The 22,131-nt window shown below is 45.4% G+C and overlaps 1 protein-coding gene and 1 long non-coding RNA gene across 3 annotated transcripts in view; one reads left to right on the forward strand and one right to left on the reverse strand.

Moving 5' to 3' along the window:
* Positions 1-22,131, forward strand: part of XYLT1 (xylosyltransferase 1) — a 370,795-nt gene that overhangs the window by 319,958 nt on the left and 28,706 nt on the right. For both annotated transcript variants that reach the window (XM_030924432.1, XM_030924433.1), the window contains 3 exons: positions 11,907-12,123; positions 14,716-14,892; positions 18,345-18,607. In XM_030924432.1, the coding sequence (XP_030780292.1) occupies positions 11,907-12,123; positions 14,716-14,892; positions 18,345-18,607 (657 nt within the window). The remainder of the gene's footprint in view (positions 1-11,906; positions 12,124-14,715; positions 14,893-18,344; positions 18,608-22,131) is intronic.
* LOC115895178 lies at positions 14,539-18,574 on the reverse strand. Its single transcript, XR_004055345.1, has 3 exons — positions 18,530-18,574; positions 15,593-15,687; positions 14,539-15,005 (listed from the first exon to the last, which is right to left on the reverse strand). It is a non-coding gene; the product is annotated as an uncharacterized LOC115895178 (long non-coding RNA).

Raw genomic sequence — 22,131 nt, forward strand, 5'->3', positions numbered from 1 at the left:
AAATTCTTTTGGGCCTTTTGTAAGTGGGCATGTGATGAGAGTTAGGTATTGACCTTACATGTATCGACAGTTTATAAAATTAGCCACTCTAACCCCACGAGTTATGGATATTAAGCTTAAAATAAGGCGAAGCATAGTAAGAGAAACAGCTATCATTTCAAATATAAGAAAGCCAGGCAGGTAGATTCTAGCCCTAGGTCAGAAGTGGTATAGAGAAGTTTCTCTTCTCCAGTCTGAACCCCATCTGCCAGAGGCAGCACTCTCCTATTGGAGGCTGGGGTGGCATCTGAGCTGCCTCCCTAGCTCCCCTTTTCTGACATTGAACTAATCATCAGACCCAAACCTCCTTTGATGTATAAACAAGCAAATGTTTAACCAAAAGTTGGCAAATCAGTCGAGAGCCTGGCCAGGAACCTCCTCCAGGCAAATCCGCTTTCGGGAGGCCCTTTGGTGCCAGCTTGCTTATTGAGAGAAGAGCTCTCTTTTTGGCTAACTTGTAGCTCCATGATTGATGCGAGGAGATAATTAATATCTCATCTCCAATAGGGAAAGCAGATTGCATTTCTCTTTTGCTTTCCTTAAACCCAACCGATGCGTTCATGACTGTTTGCATGTTCACTTTATTTAATCCAATTATAGCAGCCACGTCAAAATAAAGTCTGGCAGTATGTAGGCACCCACACAAAACTGCACACGCATACCTCCCTGGGCCTCAGCCTGTGTTTTTAGGTCATCTTTAGAACTTTTCTTCCTTCCAAACAAAACACAAAGAAGTTAGACAAAAGACTACAGGGCAAGTACACTCCCAGTGTCATCTCTGAAAGGTAGAGTATGATTTTTATTTTCTTCTTTGCATTTTGTTATGTTCCAAGCCATCCATGAAGGCTATGCCTTCCTTTTATAATCAGGAAAAAAGGCAGTAAACAATGTTTTTAAAAATACATGAAATGTGGAAAACCAATTAGCCCTCAACAGACCTTTAGACTCTTCGCAGTGCAAGCTGATTCAGAGACGTGAGCCCTGTGAAGAATGTGAGCCACCAAGCACAGGTACTCCAGCCTCAGGACTCAGGCCACTGACTCGGCATTTCCACTTGAGCTTCTTTTTCTTCCCTCCTTGAATGTCAAACCTAAGTCAGCTTTCTCCACATAGGGCAGCAATAATAACTGGTACATGTGCCACTGATTGTCGTAAGCACCTCACAGATATTCACTCTTCCTACAACGACCCCATGACGTAAGTGCGATCATTCTCATGCCCATTTTCCAGATTAAATAACACACAGCTTATAGGTGGCAACACAGACTTGAAGCCAAGCAGAGTGACTCCAAAGTCGGGGTTCTTTTTATTTTTCTTTTTGAGACAGAGTCTTGCTCCCTCACCCAGGCTGGAGTGCAATCTCAGCTCACTCCATCCTCCACCTCCAAGGTTCAAGCGATTCTCATGCCTCAGTCTCCCAAATAGCTGGGATTATAGGTGCATGCCACCATGCCTAACTAATTTTTGTAGTTTCAGTAGAGGTGGGGTTTCACCATATTGTCCAGGCTGGTCTCAAACTCTTGAGCTCAAGTGATCCGCCTGCCTGGACCTCCCAAAGTGCTGGGATTACAGGCATTAGCCACACGCCCAGCCTGAAGTCAGGGTGCTTAACCACCATGTTGCATTGACTCCCTCAGGGTGCTGACTTTGGAGTTTCCCTCCATATCCAAGCCATGTGGACTTGTGGGTGGTATGTCCCTTCCACCAATTAGATCAAGTCAGCCACTATGAAGAGAGGTTGTGAAGCCGAGGACTTCCCTGTAGCTTCTTTTGTCAGCCACAGGGCCCTTGCACTTTCAATTTTCTGTCACTCATAAAGGCCTTCCCCATAACTCCTTAGAGGACTGATTCCTTCTCTTTGAGCTTGCATGCCACTTGCTCCTCAGTGAAGCCTTCCGCAATGATCTCCAGTAATTAAGTCCCTGTCTCTTTATTTTCTACCATGACCCCCATATTTGTTCCTATATAACATGTAATTGTATATTTGTGTTTCATATTTCTCGATGTCTGCTTACTTATTAGAACCTTGTGGCTAGAGTGTGGAATGCAGAGCCTGACTACTACGGCTTGAATCCCCTCCTTGCCACTCACCAGCTGTGTGGATCTTGGGAAATTTACTTAACCTTTCTGTGTCTCTGTTCCTTTATTTGTAAAATGAGCCCTCATGGGGCTGCAGTGAATTCTAAACAAAAGAATATATATTAAGGGCATAGAACAGAGCCTAGAATGTAGTATATGCTCAATAAATGGTAGCTGTTATTATTTAGGCTTTTTGTCTCACCTAAAAGAGAGAGAAGGGCAGCGGTGATGGCCATCTTATTTAGAACCATTTTCTCAGTGCATAGAGCAGGGCCTGGAATATCAAAGGTGTTCTCTAGTGCTGCTAAAAGAATGAATTCTCCAAGCCTTCTTGATCTTCCAGCTACTGTAGGATAGAGAGGCATGACAGTTGACTCCAGTTCAGACCAAGAAGTGGCACAGCCTACCCTGGGCCTGAGAGAGATGGCTAGCAGGGGCCCTGTGGAACTACCAAACTTCAAAATCAGTGAGCTCAATCCTCGTGAGCTCATCCAGAGCTTGGACAGAATTAGAAGGATGGCCAGGACACTTGTCACTTTCGTGCCACAACCATAGCTGTTGCACAACAAAAATGAGGGGCTTCTGTCCTTGGTGCTGAAATATCATTACTCTGCCAGACAAAAGGATTTCTTCTTAGCCGTGGAGGTGTCCTATGTACCCATCTACCAAATCCCAGAAGAGAGAAGAGGACAGATAGAAATTCACCTTGATAAAGGAAAAAAACATAAAGCATCATAATGAACATCATGGAGCCCTTACTATGTGCTAAGCACTGTGCTAAGTCCTCCCTGTATACAAGCTCATTTGAATCATCACACCAGCTCTATGAATTAGGTATTATGATCACCATTTCCCCTGTGAGAAACCAAAGTGCCGCATGATTAAAGTTGTCCAAGGTTAGTAGAATACACAAGACTTGGGCCAAGTAATCTGGCTCCAGGTCTCAAAATATTGCCCCTGCATCCCAATAGAATAATATTTAGCTGCGACTTTGTGCCAATAGAGAAAAATCTCAGGCAGGTAAACTGCCCATTCCTCAGAGCCTAGGAAGAGATGTGTGAGCCTGTTCACATAGCTGACTGATTTCATGCATTGTGGGTATGATTTATTCCATGACTTTATTTTTTAACTAAAATCCTTAGGTTGTACTTATGCTGAAAGAGTAATCTAGATTCAATAACAGATTACCAGACAGGAAAACAGAAAAAGGGAGATTTTTATTTTTTCTAGGCAGTGTGACTTTGTTTTTTTTTTTGTTTTTTGTTTTTTGTTTTTTTTTTTGAGACGGAGTCTCGCTCTGTCGCCCAGGCTGGAGTGCAGTGGCCGGATCTCAGCTCACTGCAAGCTCCGCCTCCCGGGTTCCCGCCATTCTCCTGCCTCAGCCTCCAGAGTAGCTGGGACTACAGGCGCCCACCACCGCGCCCGGCTAGTTTTTTGTATTTTTTTAGTAGAGACGGGGTTTCACCGTATTAGCCAGGATGGTCTCGATCTCCTGACCTCGTGATCCGCCCGTCTCGGCCTCCCAAAGTGCTGGGATTACAGGCTTGAGCTACCGCGCCCAGCCTAGGCAGTGTGACTTTGGATGTATCATTTGTACTTTCGGTCTCAGGGTTTTGTTTTGTTTTTTTTTTTAATTTGTAGCATTAGCTGTATTAGCTGCTTGCGAAGATTCCTTCTTACTCAAACATGCTGTAAACTGGAAGAGCAGAGCTATTCCTTCTAAAATTTAAAGTGGAACAACTTAATTTTGGGATAATTCCACACTTGATGAATATGCCAAGATTGTAGCCAGTGAATTAACTGAATTGAGAAACTTCTTTATCATCCACCTTTTCTGACACTATTTCCAAAAGCCATAGATGTCTTAATTTAACTGACTTCTCCCATGGGGGAGAATCAGGACTCCTTCCCACCCTCTGGTTAACTTTGATGGTCAGCTGAGTAGATTTGGTCCCTGGGATGTCCCAATAGGATGATATTTAGCTGTGACTTTCCCATGGTGTGCTAATAGGTAAAAATATCAGGAAGGTGAACTGCCCCTTCCTCAGAGCCTAGGAAGTAAAGCTGAATGTAAATGATTTTATATCTGACCTCAGGTAGAAGACAGATGTCTTCTAGAGGTCTGGCAGAAAGATTCTTCCAAAGCCAACAATAAGCCCTTTTCTTTTGATTTTCTCTCATTTCTGGGCATTGTCTCTTTCAAGCAGTAGAAAATCACAGATCTGTTGTTTCTATATTTTTGGTGGGACTATGGTGAATTGGGGCATCAAAGATGGCAGAGTTTAAGAGCTTGCAGTGGATCCAGCTAGACCTGCATTTAATTCAAGACTTCTGGCTGTGTGACCTTGGGAAAGTTATGTAACTTTTCTGAGCTTCAGTTTTCTTTTCAGTTACATGTGTGTTAGAAGGATCCGATACCTAGTTAATGAATGTCTGTGACTTCCTGATTGCCCAACAGGTGTGGCTGTTACCCTTCCCTTTGTTCACTTATTCAGTAAATATTTATTAAGCACCAGCTGTATGGTAGGCACCGATCTAAGCAGTATGGATACAGCAGTGAACAAAAATAGACAAAAATTTCTGCCGTCTTACATCTATTGAGTGGAAATGGACAACAGACTAAATAAATATCTTGTACATTGTGTTAGAAAGTGAAAAGTCCTGTGGAGAAACACAAAGCATGAAAGGAGGATGGAGGATGCCGGGCATGGGGGGAGGGATGGTTGAGTCGGTTCATTGCTTGGGTGAACAGCGCTTACTAAACACTTTGCAAGGCCCTCTGAGAAGCATCATCCATCACACTTTTGCAGCTGATTCAGGAGGCTGTCAAGACAGGTGTCAGGGGGCTCATCTTACAGATGAGGAAACTGGCATTCAGAGAGGTTAAGCCAGCCCCACACCTCATAGCCTGCGAATGCAGAGGCAGGATTAGTACCTAGATCACCCAGTGTCTGTTTGCTGTAGTGTCACCTGTTGCCCCAGGTAACCTACTCAATGGGAAATGAAGAGGAAGGGCGCATCACTGGGCACCTTTTGTATAGTGGGCTTATTGTTACATACCTGCACTCCATGCCTCAGGTGAGAGAGCCGTGTGCCCCTTGTTGGTGAGCCATATTTTATAAAAAGTCACCCAGGTGTTCACTGACTTACCTTGCCTTCCAATTTTACCTTTTCAAGTTACGGTAAAGAAAGGGAAGAAAAAATGCAAATCCCTGCCCAAACAGCTGATGCCTCTCCCCTGGTAGATAGTCAGTTGCTGGGCCTCTGCCACCATCTCCTAGTCCAAGACTAAGTCCCCGTTCACCCCTCTGACTCCAGAAACTTTTCTGAGTCTTCGGGAATTAGCTGTCTCTGTTTACTCTTAGTTAACCAAAGCATGCATTTGCAGCATATCAGTTTTTGAATGCAGTAAATACAGCAACCCATCTCCCAATCCCATGAATATTTCATTTTGGAGATGACTGCATAAATATTGTATTTGAATATTATGGTCTGGGACATCACATTAAAATTGCAAGACGATGCTATTATCCCATATAATGGAACATGAAATTAAAAACCTGGTGCATGGAAAGAAAAATTTTGCTAGTCCTCTCACCTGTATTTCTTGTCTCTCTCTCTCTCTCTCTCTCACAGTTAGTCTGGTAACCATGTAAGGTTGAATACAAATTATCTAAAATTGAAAGTTTCAAGCATGGTTAAGTGCACCGACTGGACATTTTTGTATAATTAGCACTAGCCAGAGTCAAGGCAGGGTTTTATTTTCCTAAACTCAGGGACTTCCTTTAATGGCCCAGTGAGCGCTTGGTTACATTTCAGTGGGTTAATATTGTGAGTATTATGAAAAATCTTAGCTAAGTTCCTCCCCAATAAGAACATGACTTTGCTAATGAGCTTGGATTATCTGTCTTCCGTTGTCTCTCTGACCCCTATAGGGATTTAACTTTACAACCCAGACCTAGCCCAACTTTGTAATTTACCAAGGGGGAAACTGAGACTCAGAGAGGACTCCTCTCCAGCAAGAACATGGCTTTGCTAATAAGCTGAGATTTTGCATGTGGAAAGATGTGTTAGAGAAAGAGCGAGATCCGTGACATTGGACACCTGGGTATTTTGGTTGGTTCTGCCCTTATGTTGAGTCCTCTGTGTGTCCTCAGAAAAGTTGCCAGTCTTCTCCAGGCTCCCATGTATCCATATGAGATGTATTGCTTGCCCCACACCCTTCTCCTGAGTATAACAAAGTGACTTACAGAATGTCAAAGCTGGAGAGTACCTTGGGAATTACCTAACCCAGTATCATTATGACTGGACCGGTGGCTTATGGACTGGATTCATCCTAGAGAGATGTTTTATTTAACCAGAGACACTTTTTTATTTTAAAGGAATGGAAGTGCATTTCAGAATGTGCGTCCTTCACTGCTCTGCTAATTTCATCACGCCTTGTGTTTTCATACCCAGGCTGCTTCACACACTTCCGTTATCTGTCTGACCCCCCCATAGGGATCTAACTTGACAACCCAGATCTACACCAACTTTGTATTTTACCAAGGAACAAACTGAAACTCAGGACTCCTTAACATTTTGAGGTCACCCAGCTGGTGACAGGTAAAGCCACACTGCCCCATAGATGAAAGGCACATTTCAGCCAAATTAAGTCTGTTCCCTGCCAGCATCATCGTCATCGCCGTTTCATTACACTGTCATCCATTTTGTGATGACTTAGATGTATTATGCCATTATCTTCCATAGTAGCCAATGTCTAGAGGTAGGTTTTCTGCTCCTGCAGAAAAGAAAGTGCTAAGAATGTAGGTTTACTAATGAGGTTTCAAGTAATTCCCTTGAGTAGATGTCAGTGGATTTGTGGGAAGCCCAGTGAGGGGGGAATTCTTTCTGGAATTCAGCTTGACTAACAAGGCAGGACCATCTTCAGCTTCCAAACCCTGAAGTCTCCTCATCGCAGTAGACTCTTCTTGAGCAGCTGACCTACACCGTCCCAGGACCTGGACGGGAGGCACAAAGTCTGGAGCCAAGGTATGTTGTAGTGAGAACCAAGGCTGTCTGCGAGGAGACAGGTAACTCTGGTCTGAAGACAGAGTAATGAGGTCTGTTGTAGAAATGCAGACAGCTCTAGAACTCTAAGCAGACTGGCTTAGTGGAAGAGGCATTTTTGTGCCACAGCCCTGGCTACCTGCCCTGTCTCAAGCCTGAGAACCTCCCCACACATCGTGGTTGTGACGAAGTTGAAATCATTGAGGCATGTATTAGGAGTTTTTTAAATGCAAGTGAGGAATCTCATCTCAAAAATGCCTTTAAATACATTACACACAAGTCTGGGAGAGGGTCAGGCACAGTGAGATCCAGAATCTCAAGTGAACCCATCAAGCCCTTGGCACTGTGTCTTTCTGTCTCCTATTTCTAGTTTGCTCCATTGTCAGACAACCTATATATTCATGGTGATGAGATGGCTACCAGCAGCCCTAGGCTCACATCCTCTGTGCCAGAAATCTCATAGAAAAGCCCCTCCTTCTCAGTAACTCCAGCAACAATCCAAGACCTAGTCTCAGACCCAGCTTGCATTGATGGCCCATCCCTGAACTGATTTATGGAGGCCAGACAGTTGGGATGCTCTGATCCATCCTGAGTCATGTTCCCACCCCTGGTGCTGGGGGGGGATACAAACCGAAGTATACTGAGAGTTAAGGATGAGTCCAAAGTCAAGCGAAATGTGGTTCCCAGAGAAATCATAAATGGATGCTGAGCAGGCAAAAACAAGGCGTGGAGCACCAACACCTGCTGCAGCGTGGATGAACCTGGAAAACATTATGCCGAGCAAAAGATGCAGACACAAAAGGCCATATATTGTATGACTGCCTTTATATGAAATATCTAGAATTGGTAAATCCATAGAGGCAGGAGACAGACTGATGGTTACCAGGGGCTAGCATGAATGGGGAGTGGCTGCATAATGTGTATGGGGTTTTCTTGTGGGGGCTGATGAAATGGTTTGAAGCTAGGCAGGGGTGACAGTTGGACAACATTGTTAATGAACTAATTCCACTAAACTGTACACCTTAAAATGCTTAATTTTAAATCACTGCTGTCATAACAGGGCCCCTGGTCCCCCTCCAGTCTGCATGGAGCCTTCATGGAGTAGGCACTTGGTGCTGCCTGTAGCAATCCACACAGTGCCTTTATGGAAAATAGAAAAGGCAGGTCTTCATCAAGACACTTAGATCCCATTGATCATAAAATCATTTCTTGGTCTTTCGTTATTTTACATTGTGTGGATGTCAGCTTTATTAAAAACATATGACCTTCTCAGTCTGTCATCTGCCCAGGGCAATCTCCCAATTAAGCCAAACTGGTCTGCTCCTCGGGCCGCTGATTAGTCTGTTTTCTGTCTAGAATGTCCATTTTCTCTCCTCCCTGCAGCCCTCCCAGCCTGACTCAGGCCCTGCCTGATCCATGACGCCATCCCTGACCACCAACCAAGTCCACAGCATGTTGGTTTTTCAGCCTTGCTCTAGTCCTCATTTTTCCAGAAGTTCCTCAAAACTCATTTAACCTATGGTTACATGTGCCTGTATCACTTTTGCCCAGTCAGCCTGTGAATTCCTACAAGATAAAGCCTGTTGTTTATAGTGTTTCCTGTCTTCCACTGTACCCACCACAAGGCTGGGTGTGTGGTAGGTGCTAGACATGCATTTGCTTATTGATGGATTGAGTATCTGTCCATTCTGCGAATACTCACTAAGCATTTACTGTGTGCCAGGCACATAGTGATAAGCAAAAACAAGAACCACCCTAGCTACCTGAAACTTACAGTCTACTGGAAAGGGTAGACAGTAATCACAGAATCACAGAAATGTGCTATGGCAAGTTGCTGAGTTCATACACATGTAAAACAGGGTTAATAAAAGTACTGTCTCTGGGGTTTTCATGAAAGTTAAAGTAGATAATCCACATAAAGCCCTTGGAATGATAATGCTTATATGTTTTCATTGCCATGGTGATGGTGGTAGTGATAATGGGGATGAAGATGGTGGTGATACTGAAATTGGTGATGATGGTTGTGATGGTGGTGATGATGACGATGATGGTGATGACAGTGGTGATAATGAAAATGGAGATGATGGTAGTAATGACGATGGTGGTAGTGACAGTGATGATAATGAAAATGGAGATGATGGTAATGGCAATGATGGTGGAAGAAATCACAGGGTTGTAAGACTGTAAGGACTGCGAGAGTAACTTTTGGTCTGCAGTCTGATCGATGAATTGAAGTTCACTCGGGGAAGATTGAGGGGGAGAAGAAGAGGACGATCATTCCCAGCACACACAGCATCCATGACCAGAAGGCATGTGTGTAAGGAAGCTGTGGTGGTGTGGAGAAGCATTCATACAATAGAGTTATTTCTAAGGGCTTGAAAAATCCAAAGTCCTGGTCATGTGTAAGGGCCAGCAGGCTCAAGAGCAGAAAGATCCCTGAGTTCAACTCTAGACTGTAAGCTCCCATCTAAATAACTGGCTTCTTAGGTGCAGAGATCATCCTTACTTCTCCTTGACCCCCACCATGAGCCAGCACACCACCTGGCACATAATATGTGAAAATGGTGATAGCGGTGGTGATGATGAAGAGGGAGATGATGACGATGATGGCGGTAACAGTGATGATAATGAAAATGGTGATGATGGTAATGGTAATGATGGTTACGTGTGGAATGAATGTTAATTGCTAATGGACTGAGCGTTTGGGCCAAAAGGCTTGGTTCTAGCCCTGTCCACCCTCCCAACACACCCATGTCACCAGCTGTGGGACCTGAACAGCTTTAGTTTCTGCATCTACAAAATAGGGAATGCCAACTCTGCCCAGCCTGCCTTGCAAAATTCCAAACAAGATGATTATATGTATATAGTTCCTAAAGTAGGAGTTATTAATCTAGGGTTCATGGGAAAAATTCAGGGGTGGTTCATAACTCTGGATGAGAAGAAAATGGTATCATTTGTTAGTGAAATTTCAACTGAAATCTAGCTAAATGTAGGTAACAAATCACAGCAGTGTTAGCAGTAACTGACTCAGTCACCAGCAGGAATCATCTATTTTCCTATCACATTATAGTTGGTGCAGATACCTCTAAATATCATTTATGCTCACCACTACTTCAAAATTACAGGAGGTAGGCTGGGCATGGTGGCTCACACCTGTAATCCCAGCACTTTGGGAGGCCGAGGTGGGCGGATCACCTGAGGTCAGGAGTTCAAGACCAGCCTGGCCAACATGGTGAAATCCCATCTCTACTAAAAAGACAAAAAAAAAAAAAAAAAAAAAAATTAGCTGGGTGAGGTGGTGGGTGCCTGTAATCCCAGCTACTCGGAAGGCTGAGGCAGGAGAATCACTTGAACCCAGGAAGCGGAGGTTGCAGTGAGCAAAGATCACGGCACTGCACTCCAACCTGAGCTACAGAGTGAGACCCTGTCTCAAAAAAAAAAAAAAAGGCCGGGCGCGGTGGCTCAAGCCTGTAATCCCAGCACTTTGGGAGGCCAAGACAGGCGGATCACGAGGTCAGGAGATCGAGACCATCCTGGCTAACACGGTGAAACCCCGTCTCTACTAAAAAATACAAAAAACTAGCCGGGCGAGGTGGCGGGCGCCTGTAGTCCCAGCTATTCAGGAGGCTGAGGCAGGAGAATGGCGTAAACCCGGGAGGCGGAGCTTGCAGTGAGCTGAGATCTGGCCACTGCACTCCAGCCCGGGCGACAGAGCGAAACTCCGTCCCCAAAAAAAAAATATATATATATATATATATATATATATATAAAATCATACAATCAGTGTTTTAAAATGTATTTTGTAATCCAGGCCCCATGCAGTAGCTCACACCTATAGTCCCAGCGCTTTGAGAGGCCAAGGTGGGAGGATCGCTTGAGGCCAGGAGTTTGACGCCAGCCTAAGCAACATCGTGTGACCCCCGTCTCTACAAAAAATTTAAGCAACAGACAGACATGGTGGTGCACGCCTGTAATCCCAGTGCTTTGGGGACCTGAAGCCAGAAGTTCGAGACCAATCTAGACAACATAGTGAGATCCCATCTCTACAAAAATAACTTTCAAAATCAGTCCTATCTACTCAGGAGCCTGAGGCAGGAGGGTCACGTGAGCCCAGGAGTTCGAGGCTGCGGGGAGCTAGGATCACACCAGTGCTCTCCAGCCTAGGCAACGGAACATGACCCTGTCTCAAAAAATAAAAATTAAAAAAATGTTGTAATCCTGTATATAATGTGTGAGTCAAGAAGCACAGGCATTACCATATATCAGAACCTTGGTGGGTTTTTATTATTCACTGTTTCATAACTCTGTATATTTTATTGTATGCATCAAAGAGCACTGTTCTGAGATAAGGATCCATAGTCTGCATTCACTAAACTGCCAAGGCCTCTATGGCATAAGGAGATTATTGCCAAAGTTCTCTAGAGAAGGAGTAGCTGTAGCAGATCATCATTGTCATCTGACTGTGCTGGGTAAATCCCCTGGGCTCTCTAAGCCTCAGTGCCCTCACATGGAAATTGGGGGTCAAATAGTACCTGCCTCATAGGGAGAAATACAGTGACGTGCCTCACTTGTGGGGATCAAGTGATAAACTCCACGCAGAGCCCTGGCTCAGTACCTGACACACAGCAGACACTCAATAAATGCCGTCATCACTATGAATGTGCTGTTTTGTTTGGACTCTGGCTGGAGTTCTGTCTTTCAGGACACCTCTGGGCTAAGGGCAGCTTTCTGTCTCCCAGGTTCATTCGGAAGCAGGGCCTGGATCGGCTCTTCCTGGAGTGCGACGCTCACATGTGGCGCCTGGGAGATCGGCGGATCCCAGAGGGCATCGCCGTGGATGGTGGCTCGGACTGGTTCCTGCTGAACCGGAAGTTTGTAGAGTATGTGACCTTCTCCACAGACGATCTGGTGACCAAGATGAAGCAGTTCTACTCCTACACCCTGCTTCCTGCCGAGGTCAGTATCTGGGAAAAAATTCCCAAGAAAGGTAGGGGCTTGTTCTAGCCTTTGTGGCAAAGCAGATGCTGAATTTTTGGCAAAGAGATTCTGGGTCCACCTACATTGTCTTCTACACATCCAGACATCCTTGCTGTCTTAGCAGGGTCCCTGATCTCCCTCCAGTCTGCACAGAGGCTGCGTGGAGTAGACACATGGTGCCACCACCAGCAGTCCACACAGTCTTTGTGCAAAATAGAAAAGGCAGCTCTTCCTCAAGATACTTGGCTTTCATTGGTCATAAAAATCACACGATATACAGATTTTGTTAGAACAAGAATCTTACTGCTATTTTCCAGAAAACTGTTATTTAAAAAATCCTTCTGATATCCACAATGCTGACGGCACCCCTAAAAGGTATGTAGCACGTAATGTGCACAACTGTATATGCTGACCCTTTCAGGACATACCCACATCGACTTTTCTTTTTTTGTTGTTTGAGACAGTCTCCCTCTGTCACCCAGGCTGGGTGCAATGGCTCAGTCTCTGCTCACTGCAACCTCCACCTCCCAGGTTCAAGCAGTTCTGCTGCCTCAGCCTCCCGAGTAGCTGGGATTACAGGTGCCCACCACCACACCCAGCTAATGTTTGTATTTTTAGTAGAGACAGGGTTTTGCCATGTGGGCCAGGCTGGTCTTGAACTCTTGGCCTCAAGTGATCCTCCTGCCTCAGCCTCCCAAAGTGCTGGGATTGCAGGCATGAGCCACTATGCCCGGCCCCCACATCAACTTTTGACACATACTTCACACTGACCGATCGTGCAATGACCACCTTTTTACACCAAGCATCCCTTTTCTCATGTTGAATATTGCCCTATCATTCCCTGAAGAAAAGGGTGTTGGTTTCATGAGTCATACTCCATTAATCCAGAGTATTCTAAAACAGCTCCAGCCCCATCTAGAAGTGAGGAGGGGATCCAGTTCTGAAGGATTGCCACTGACATTCCCATAGCTGCCTGCTGGTCAGAGCTGGGCTGAGGGATTCCAGATTCATCTTCCTGACCTCCAGGTTGATTGCATCCTGATTTCCAATCCAGCTTGAGAAAAGTGCAGAGTTGGTTCCATTTCTGTTGCATCTATGGCATTTCTCATGAATGGTCCCTTGTTCCTTCCTTGGACCACGTAGGCTATGTGTGTTTCTGCAGGCCAGACACCCAGCACATCTCTTGCCTGTGTCTGGGGCAGTGCCAAGCTCCGGGGAGGGCTGACTGCATCCCCGTCACCCAGAGGGATGATGAGCTTGTCATCACTGGGCCAGGTTTTACTATTCTGCACACATGTTAAGTAATCAGCTTTTAATCCTATTTCAGCAAAAATCACCTCTTCTCTCAATTCTGATAACCTCCTCATCCATTATCTTGCAGGGAATTTCTGTATCATTATGAAAGGACACAGGGCAATTGGTGATTGGGTACTTTTTCCCCACTGCTTGATGGAGAGTGTATGCCTCCCTGGGCTTGAAGGCAATTCGAGCTTAAAATCCAGGTTCATGGGCATGTCATTTACCGTCACAGGAAGGTCAGCAGGGGGTGGTGGGTGGAGCCTCATTTACCCACCCATCTATTTAGAAGAGATTGTTTGGGAGTTTGGCTATTTTTAATCAAGACACCACCTCATTCCTGGTGACCAAAGCTTCGTGTGTGCTTCCTCTGCCCCTCCCTGGACCCAGCACACACAAGCACCTGTACTCCAGGGTCTCTGTTCAATCCCACCTCCTGCATCTCTGCCTTCCCTCCGTTCTCCCAGACCATTTCAAGAGGACTAGTTTAGAAGAAATCAGAAGGCTGTACCCATAAACTTGTAAGAGGCAGACACAGATTCACCAACAGCTTCCCTTAGGGAGAGAGAACAGGGAGGAAATATATTCACCTGGGACTGTGATAAAACAGTGTTGAAATATTATAAAAATTTCTCTCTCACTCTCTGGCAATCTCGCAAGTACTCCAGTGATTGTTTCTTCTCTAGTTTTTCTTTTCAGATCCAACATGGCCTCTTAGATCCCTTAAAAAGGTTGGCCAAGAGTCTTGGTGTTAGGGAGAATATATGGCACCTGGTTCAGTACCATGGACAGCAAGCCTGGCTATCTACTCCCTTCCCTATGTTACACAGTCCTGCAATGCAGGAAGCCCTGGGTCTATTGCAACTATCAATTTGGTCTCCCTACCCCAGGGGTGAAATTGCAGATCACCAGTCTTTGTTATCAGACTTGAATCCCTTTGAAATAGTCTGTTGGACAGAGCATCCACCTGCACTCTAAGTTGGACCACAGGGGCAGCTGACCTCAAACGCATGCAGAGAACATAAGAGTCCCTTGACTGTCGGATAGTTGTGTTATGCATTTTTGCATCGCTATGAAGGAATATCTGAGGCTTGGTAATTTATAAAGAAAAGTTTATTTGGCTTGTGGTTCTGCAAGCTGTACAGGAAGCAGCCCAGCTTCTTTAAAACAACCAGTTCTTACATGAACTCAGAGCAAGAGTTCACCCTTTCCCACCCCAGTCCCTTTGTGGGAGGCTGGGAGAGGTCTCAGGCTAGGCCCCTCTCTCCCCTGCAGTCCTTCTTCCATACAGTCCTGGAGAACAGCCCCCACTGCGACACCATGGTGGACAACAACCTGCGCATCACCAACTGGAATCGCAAGCTGGGCTGCAAGTGCCAGTACAAGCACATCGTGGACTGGTGCGGCTGCTCCCCCAACGACTTCAAGCCACAGGACTTCCACCGCTTCCAGGTGAGACTTTCTCATGGCCTGCCAGCCTCCTAAGTGATGCCTTTCCAGCAAACCTCTGCAGAAATCCAAGGCCAGACCTGCAGGTCATCTTATCACATGGTGGCCAAACCTGGCTGTTGATAAACATTAGCTATTGTTGATGCTGTTACTGTTATTTAACTGCAGGTCAGGGCTGTTCTTCTAACCACGTTGACTCATTAACCCAAAAGCAAATGACCTTTCATATTATTATTCCATTTTAGGGATATGAACACTGAGGCATAGAAAAGTTAAAAAAAAAAAAAATTCCAAAGGCTATACTCATATCATCCTCTCTTTATTGCCTTTTTATCAGAATCTCCTAGAATATTTAAATTTATACCCAGGAATATGCTTTTAAGTATATCTAGGGCAGAGCTTTTCAGCCTCAGAACTCTTGCCATTGTGGCTAGATGATCCTCTGTTGGGAGGTGCTGTCCCATGCCTGGGTGGGATGTTTAGCAGCACCTCTGGTTGAGAACCACTGATCTCCAGTGATATTGACGACTTTGTATTTTCAATGAATTGTATCTTTCTGAGGAGCAGCCAGGTTTGGAAACCACTGTGTTCTGTGTACTTGAAAGAGTAACAAGAGGTAGAACATTATTCCCTTTACAGCTGTCTCTGGGCAGCCTAACAATTTACTGTTCCGGAGGAGGGTGGGGAATGGTCATCCACTTACCATGAGCCCTGAGAGTGGCCCCAAGATGGGCACCCCTTCCTGCTCTGCTCCCTCCAAGCCAGGATGGTGGCTTCTTCCTCCACCCCTCCCCACACCTAGCAGCAGAGAGCACAAATATGAATGCCACTAAATGGTTAAACGAAGCACTCTGAGGTCACTAGAGCCACTATGTAGAGATGGTATGCTACTTCCCAAACCACTGACACAGGGAAGGCAGGGGCAGAGTGCCAAGCTCATAACCCAGCCGAGGTGCCCCTGATGTGTGTGATGCTATTCATGTTTGATCTCCTCTGTGCCAGGCTGTGTGGGCATTGGCTTTACTGGGGCAGACGTCACTTTTATTGTTCAGGTAGGGAAACTGAGGTACGGAGGGGTAGTCCCTGCTGTCTTCCTGGTTTTGTGCCTGTATGAGTGCGGAGCACACTGCAGGTTTTATCTGTCACTCGTATTCCCCTCAAGGTTCTCACTCAGCAGCTCCAGCCACCTTAAGCTGGCAGACAGGATCTGCTGAGCAGAAAGAGGGTTGCAGGGGAATATTTGACCTGTTCAATTAATTCCCACCATTGGAGAGGACCCATCCCTCACTGTCCTAATCGCAGAGAATCTTCACTTAGCGCACAGAAACTCTATGTGGTGATTCCTGGAGCCCCACACTCCCCCAGGCACCAGCATTTGTATCCTAGCCCGGCATCCCGGGGACATTGTAGTCTCTGATGAAGACTGCCTCATGTGCTCACAGCAAGCAAAGATTAAGAATATCCCCCAAGAGCTAGAGTCAAGACACTGCTGCCTGTAAGGAACTCAGAGTTCTTGTGCAGAAAGCTTGAAGAGAAAGAATAATAAATATAGCAACGTGCCCTTTTGGAAGATCCAGCTATGGTGAGAATCGCAGGCAGAGAAAGGAGTTTATCCTGCCCCTGAGGCCAGTCCTCTGCCCCTACATGGGTTCCTGGTAACAAGGGGCTAGTGATGATAATCAAATAGCAGCCTATGCTGTGTGCTAGACACTACGCTAGTAACCCATTTTAAGGATGCTGTGGCCGGGGGAGTTTGAGTGATTTCACCTGCACAGCTAGACAGTAGCCAAATGAGGATTTGAACTCAGGTGGTCTAACTCTCCACTGTGCTACTGTGAAAGGAACCCACCACAGAGAGGTTTCCTGAAGCAGATTGGCGATGAGATGTTTAGAGTAACACCAAGGGTACTAAGTTGCCTCAATCCTGGAGTAATGCAGTAGAGAAAGCTTAGATTTTGGAGTTATGCATTTGGGGTGTGAGTCTGTACCTACTGCTTTGCCTCTCTGAGCTCAGTTTTCTCATCTGTAAAATGGGAATCTTAATACCTGCCTTGCCAAATTATGGGGAAAATTAGAGGTAATGATATATTAGAGGTAATGATATAAGTGCACTGCCCTGCATATTGTGTGTGGTCAGTAGTTATTGCTGCTATTAATCTACCACCATGAAAGCAGGGCTGGACCCACATTTAGGTCAATAACAACACTAGACTGTAATAAGCTCCTCAAGGGAGAGGCCTGTGTTTTATTTGTTTCTGCAGCCCTGCGCAAGGGGTCAGCAAACTCTAGCCCTGGGGGCCAAAGTCAGCCCACTGCCTGCTTCTGTAAATGAAGTTTTATTGGAACACAGCCATACCCATTTATTTAGTTTCTTGTCTGTGGCTGCTTTTATGCTGTAAAAGCAGAGTTGAGTGGTTTCAAAGCTATTTTCAATATTTACTGTCTGGCCTTTTACTGAATATAAAGTATAAAACCTGGTAGATTACAGGTGCTTAGTATTTCTTTAACCCTCGACCCTGACTCTTCATCCCATCTCTGCCAAGGACTTGCTGTGTGTTCTCAGGTAGGTCTCTTACTGTCTCTGGGCCTGTTTCCTTGAGAGTTTGAATCATAATCACCTGGAATTTTTTTTTTTTTTTTTTTTTTTTTTTTTTTTTTTTTTTTTAGCTACACTCCAGAGCTATTGACTCAGTAGGTCCTTTTACTTTGAGACAGGGTCTTGCTCTGTAACCCAGGCTGGAGTGGAATGGCACAATCTTGGCTCACTGCAACCTCCGCCTCATGGGTTCAAGTGATTCTCCTGTCTCAGCCTCCTGAGTAGCTGGGACTACAGGTGTGCGCCTGGCCTGGAATTTGAATTTTTCAAAGTCCCAGAGATTCTGATCCCTTGTGAGTCTGCAAGTTGGCTGAAATACCAAAGAGGCAATAGGGCATGGTGGAGACTGCAGTGAGCAGAAGAATCTAGGTGCTGTCTAAAGGAATAGCCGCTATTCAGCTTTAACCAGTTGTTACCACATGGCGTATAGGCCTGGGGTTGCCAGATCTATTGCTGTTTAAAGAGAAGCCAAAAGAGTTTCCGTGAACTCTTTCGTGTTTTAAATATGGCCAGCTACCATACATCTGCAGGCTGTATTTGCCCTAGATGACTAGCCTGTGACCTCTACCTAAATGGTGTCTGAGATCCATCCCAGCTATTACCATCTAAAATTTAGTTTATTTAACAGACATCTAAGTGCCTATCATTGCTTTAGATGCTCTGCACAGACTAACTCATTTAACCCTCCTCATACCCTTATTAACCTATTCTACAGATGTTGAAACTGAGAACACAGAAGTGCAAAAAGTGTCATGGATCCAGCAGAGCTTTGCTTCTCACCACAGGATATGCCCGTAGGTTCCCCCCACCCCCAGCACTTGCTGATTTGGTTTTTCTTTTTTGAATCCCATGAGTGCAGCAGACAGCCCGGCCTACCTTCTTTGCCCGCAAGTTCGAAGCCGTGGTGAATCAGGAAATCATTGGGCAGCTGGACTATTACCTGTACGGGAACTACCCTGCAGGTACCCCGGGCCTCCGCTCCTACTGGGAGAATGTCTACGACGAGCCTGATGGCATCCACAGCCTAAGCGACGTGACACTCACCTTGTACCACTCCTTTGCCCGCCTGGGTCTTCGACGGGCCGAGACATCCCTGCACACGGATGGGGAGAACAGCTGCCGGTGAGTCCTATATGGGATGCAGGGAGGGGAGATGAGAAGCAGGAGGAGGCTCAGGGTGCAGAGGAGGGGCTCTTCCTCCTCTTTAGGGATCTGCAGTGCAATGGCACCCTATGCTTTCTCTCTTCCTTTGCCCAAAATTCATCTGACGCCACCCTCCTAGCGTGCATGGTCTTTCCAATCCAAGCCATTGCCACACTGTGTGCTTTACTTTCTCAGATACCAGATATCCTATGTACCCAGTAATTTTACTCATTCTATATATACTTTAGAAGGAAGCTTTATGTCACCATACCATATGAAGCATTTGTTTTAAGCAGAAGGTAGCCACGAATATACAAAACTTTTTTTGATGGAAAATGTCAAAGATGTACAACACAGAACAGTGGAACCCCATGTTCCCATCACCCAGCCCCGACAATTTCCAACTCAGGGCTGATCTTGTTTCATCTGTTTCATTTTCATCTTCACCCACCTTCCGCCTCCTCCCAGATCAGTTTGAAGTCAATCCCAGACATCCTATCATTTCAGCCATCAATATTTTAATAATGTATCTCTGAAAAATAACTCTTTGAAACACATTCACCATAATGTCATCACACCTAAAAATATCACAAAGAAAATTAATAGGCAGAACTACTGTTGAAACTTCTCAGCCACCCCTTACAATCGTCTCACCTACCACTACCTGCCGACACTTGAGGAAAGAGCGTTCTAGAAGATGTGGAAAGAAGAGGGGGAGGTAGGAAAATAATTCAACATTATCCCTTCTCCTCCCGTCTCTTTCCCTAAGCCAGCCAAGCCTTTCACGTTGTGTACCCTTTCTTTTGTTCTGAAGCAATATGCATTTTGGATATGTACGTAATTGCACCAAGAATTGGGTATCCTGTTTTCTTCCCTTGGCATTATACTCTTAGCCCCCATTTCTCCATGCTGCTCTGTAGCTTCTGCAACGATAATGATTCTTTTTAATGCCTCTAGTATTCCACTGAACAGAAGTTCTAGAGTTTGCTTTATCCGGCCCTTCACTGTTGCCATTGTCAGTAATGTGCCATTGTCAACAATGTTCTGATGAATATCTTCTCGCAGAAAGCCCTTTTTTTTCCCATTCTCTTTTCTGATTATTTCCTTAGGAGAGATTCCCAGAAGCGCCTCTAATCACTCTCCTTCTTTTTCTTGTTCGTTTAACAACCTACCATCTTCAGTCTCCGACGGGGCTCGGGGGAAGAAGATTGTTCACTGACTGAAAACACAGGCAGGTTTCCCGCCTGGTGTCTCGTCCCTGGCCAGCAAGGTTTCAGCAGGACTGTGACACTGTCCCATCACCTCCTCCCATCCCTCGCCTTCTCTCTCCATAAAGTTTCTGATTTAGTTTAAAGGGAGACTAGTTTTGGTTAGGAATCTAGGACCTGCAGTTTAAACTCTGATTACAAGCTATTGACCTTGGGCATTCGTCTCTCTGGGCTTCGGTTTCCTCATCTGTGAAATGAGTAGTACTCATCATCTTTGTATCATAAGATGTTGTGAAGTTTAAAGGAGATAATCATCAAAAACTACCTAATGAGTTATACAGTTAATGAGTTATACAGTGTTTGTTAATCCTTTATATTTGAGACAGTCTTGCTCTGTCACCCTAGCTGGCGTGCAGTGGTGTGATCTCGGCTCACTGCAACCTCCACCTCCCAGGTTCAAGCAATTCTTCTGCCTCTGCCTCCCAAGTAGCTGAGACTATAGGCACATGCCACCACACCCGGCTAATTTTTGTAGTTTTAGTAGTGACAGGACTTCACCAGGTTGGCCAGACTGCTCTTGAACTCCTGACCTCAGGTGGTCCGCCCGCCCGCCTTGGCCTGCCTAACTGCTAAGGGTTCAGGTCATTGCTGGTATCTTAGTTGCCAGTTGCCATTACGATGCAGCCAACAGTGAACCCACTGTGTGTGATGGTAACAACTCCTCGTTCTCTCCCTGTGCTTTTGTTTGCTCACTGCCTCCCACTGCACAGTCAATCTTTCTCAAGTCAACAAAGCCATTCAAGGACCACCTCCTCTATGACACTTATTAAAATAGCCACGCCCACCATCTCCCAAGCTGAAAGTAGTTCAGGGACTTCACCTTCATGTGCAGTATCTTGGGTCAAGATCACCAGGGAGTATCTCTCCCCGCTGCTAGTCTGGAAGCAGAATCCCTGCATGGTGCAGTGCCTGACACTTGGAAGGCAAATGTCGTTCCATAATAATTACGGTCGCAGGCTTCCTAGAATGTATAAGGTAAATGATCTTACAGGACATTCCAAAAGACACCCCCAATTTATCTAGGGTTGTTGAAAGTTTCTCCCCGTACTCATTTTGGAATGAAGTGAGCTGTCACGTTGCCTCGAGCCAGGAATCCTTTGGCATCCACCTCGTTTTTTATTGTAATGGAACTGTTGTGCCTTGCTGTGGGCAAAGCCGATGTATTTATGAATAGGAGCCTGAAAATAAATCAGGACAAAAGACCCTTATCCCAAAAGGCAATGAATTCCTAGCCCTGTAGCCCTGGGGCATGTGGGAAAACAGCAGGTGAAAACTTTGCCTCATTTTATCTGGATATTTTAGGCAAATTGTGCCTTTCCAGTCCATAATATAACCTTTCATTAAATCATGTTTATTGATTTTTTTTCTCATTATCAAGGAACACATGTGCATTGCAGAAATTTCTGAAATGGCAGATTGAGAGAATAAGAAAATAAAGTTGGCTTGTCATCCACCATCCAGAAATAAGGATGTCAGCATTTTATTACAGGTCCCCGAATGCCCTCCAGGGCCAGGCACAGGAAGCACTAGAATCTTAACTCAGTGTGACCCCTGCAGGGTGGGCTGACCGTGGGAACCTGGAGGTCTGTGGTGCTGAACCCTGGTACATTCCGTGGGAATGCAGACTAGGAGTTGCCAGCCCAATCTCCTGATTTTTTTTCGGTGCTCATCATATTTAAATAAGAAAGAAAAACACCTTTGGGCCAGACGAATACTTCGGTTGTATTCCTGTAGATGATTGTATGGCATCTTGATTATTTTTCTGTTTTGAGACATGAACGGTTGTCATTACTTGGATACCAAATACAGTCAAGATGAGGCATCAGAGGGCTTTGTGTTCACTCCTTGGTTACAGGGACTATAGATGTAACTTAGAAGCATGAGGTTCAAGGGAAAATCCTTCTAGAATTTTCACTCCTTCAATAAGTACTGATTGAGCAGCTTCCGTGTGTCAGACTATGTGTTAGGCACGGAGAATTCAGCCTTGATCCAGGCTGACCAGGCCCGTGAACTCAAAGCCCTCCCACTCTAGTGTGAAGAAAGACAGTACCTAAGCACAGGTAAACCAGAACATAAGATCAATAAGGGGAAATGCTCTGCAAAAAATGAAGATAAAGTCATGTAAGAGTGACAAGTCAGAGGCAGCAATGAGCTTAGCTTGTTCAACAATCCAAAATAAAGTCCCAGTGGCCAGAAGGTGTGGTGGATTAGGGTAGCTGGAAACAAAAGGAGGCT

Source organism: Rhinopithecus roxellana, chromosome 20, assembly GCF_007565055.1.
Source record: "Rhinopithecus roxellana isolate Shanxi Qingling chromosome 20, ASM756505v1, whole genome shotgun sequence".
NCBI lineage: Eukaryota > Metazoa > Chordata > Mammalia > Primates > Cercopithecidae > Rhinopithecus > Rhinopithecus roxellana.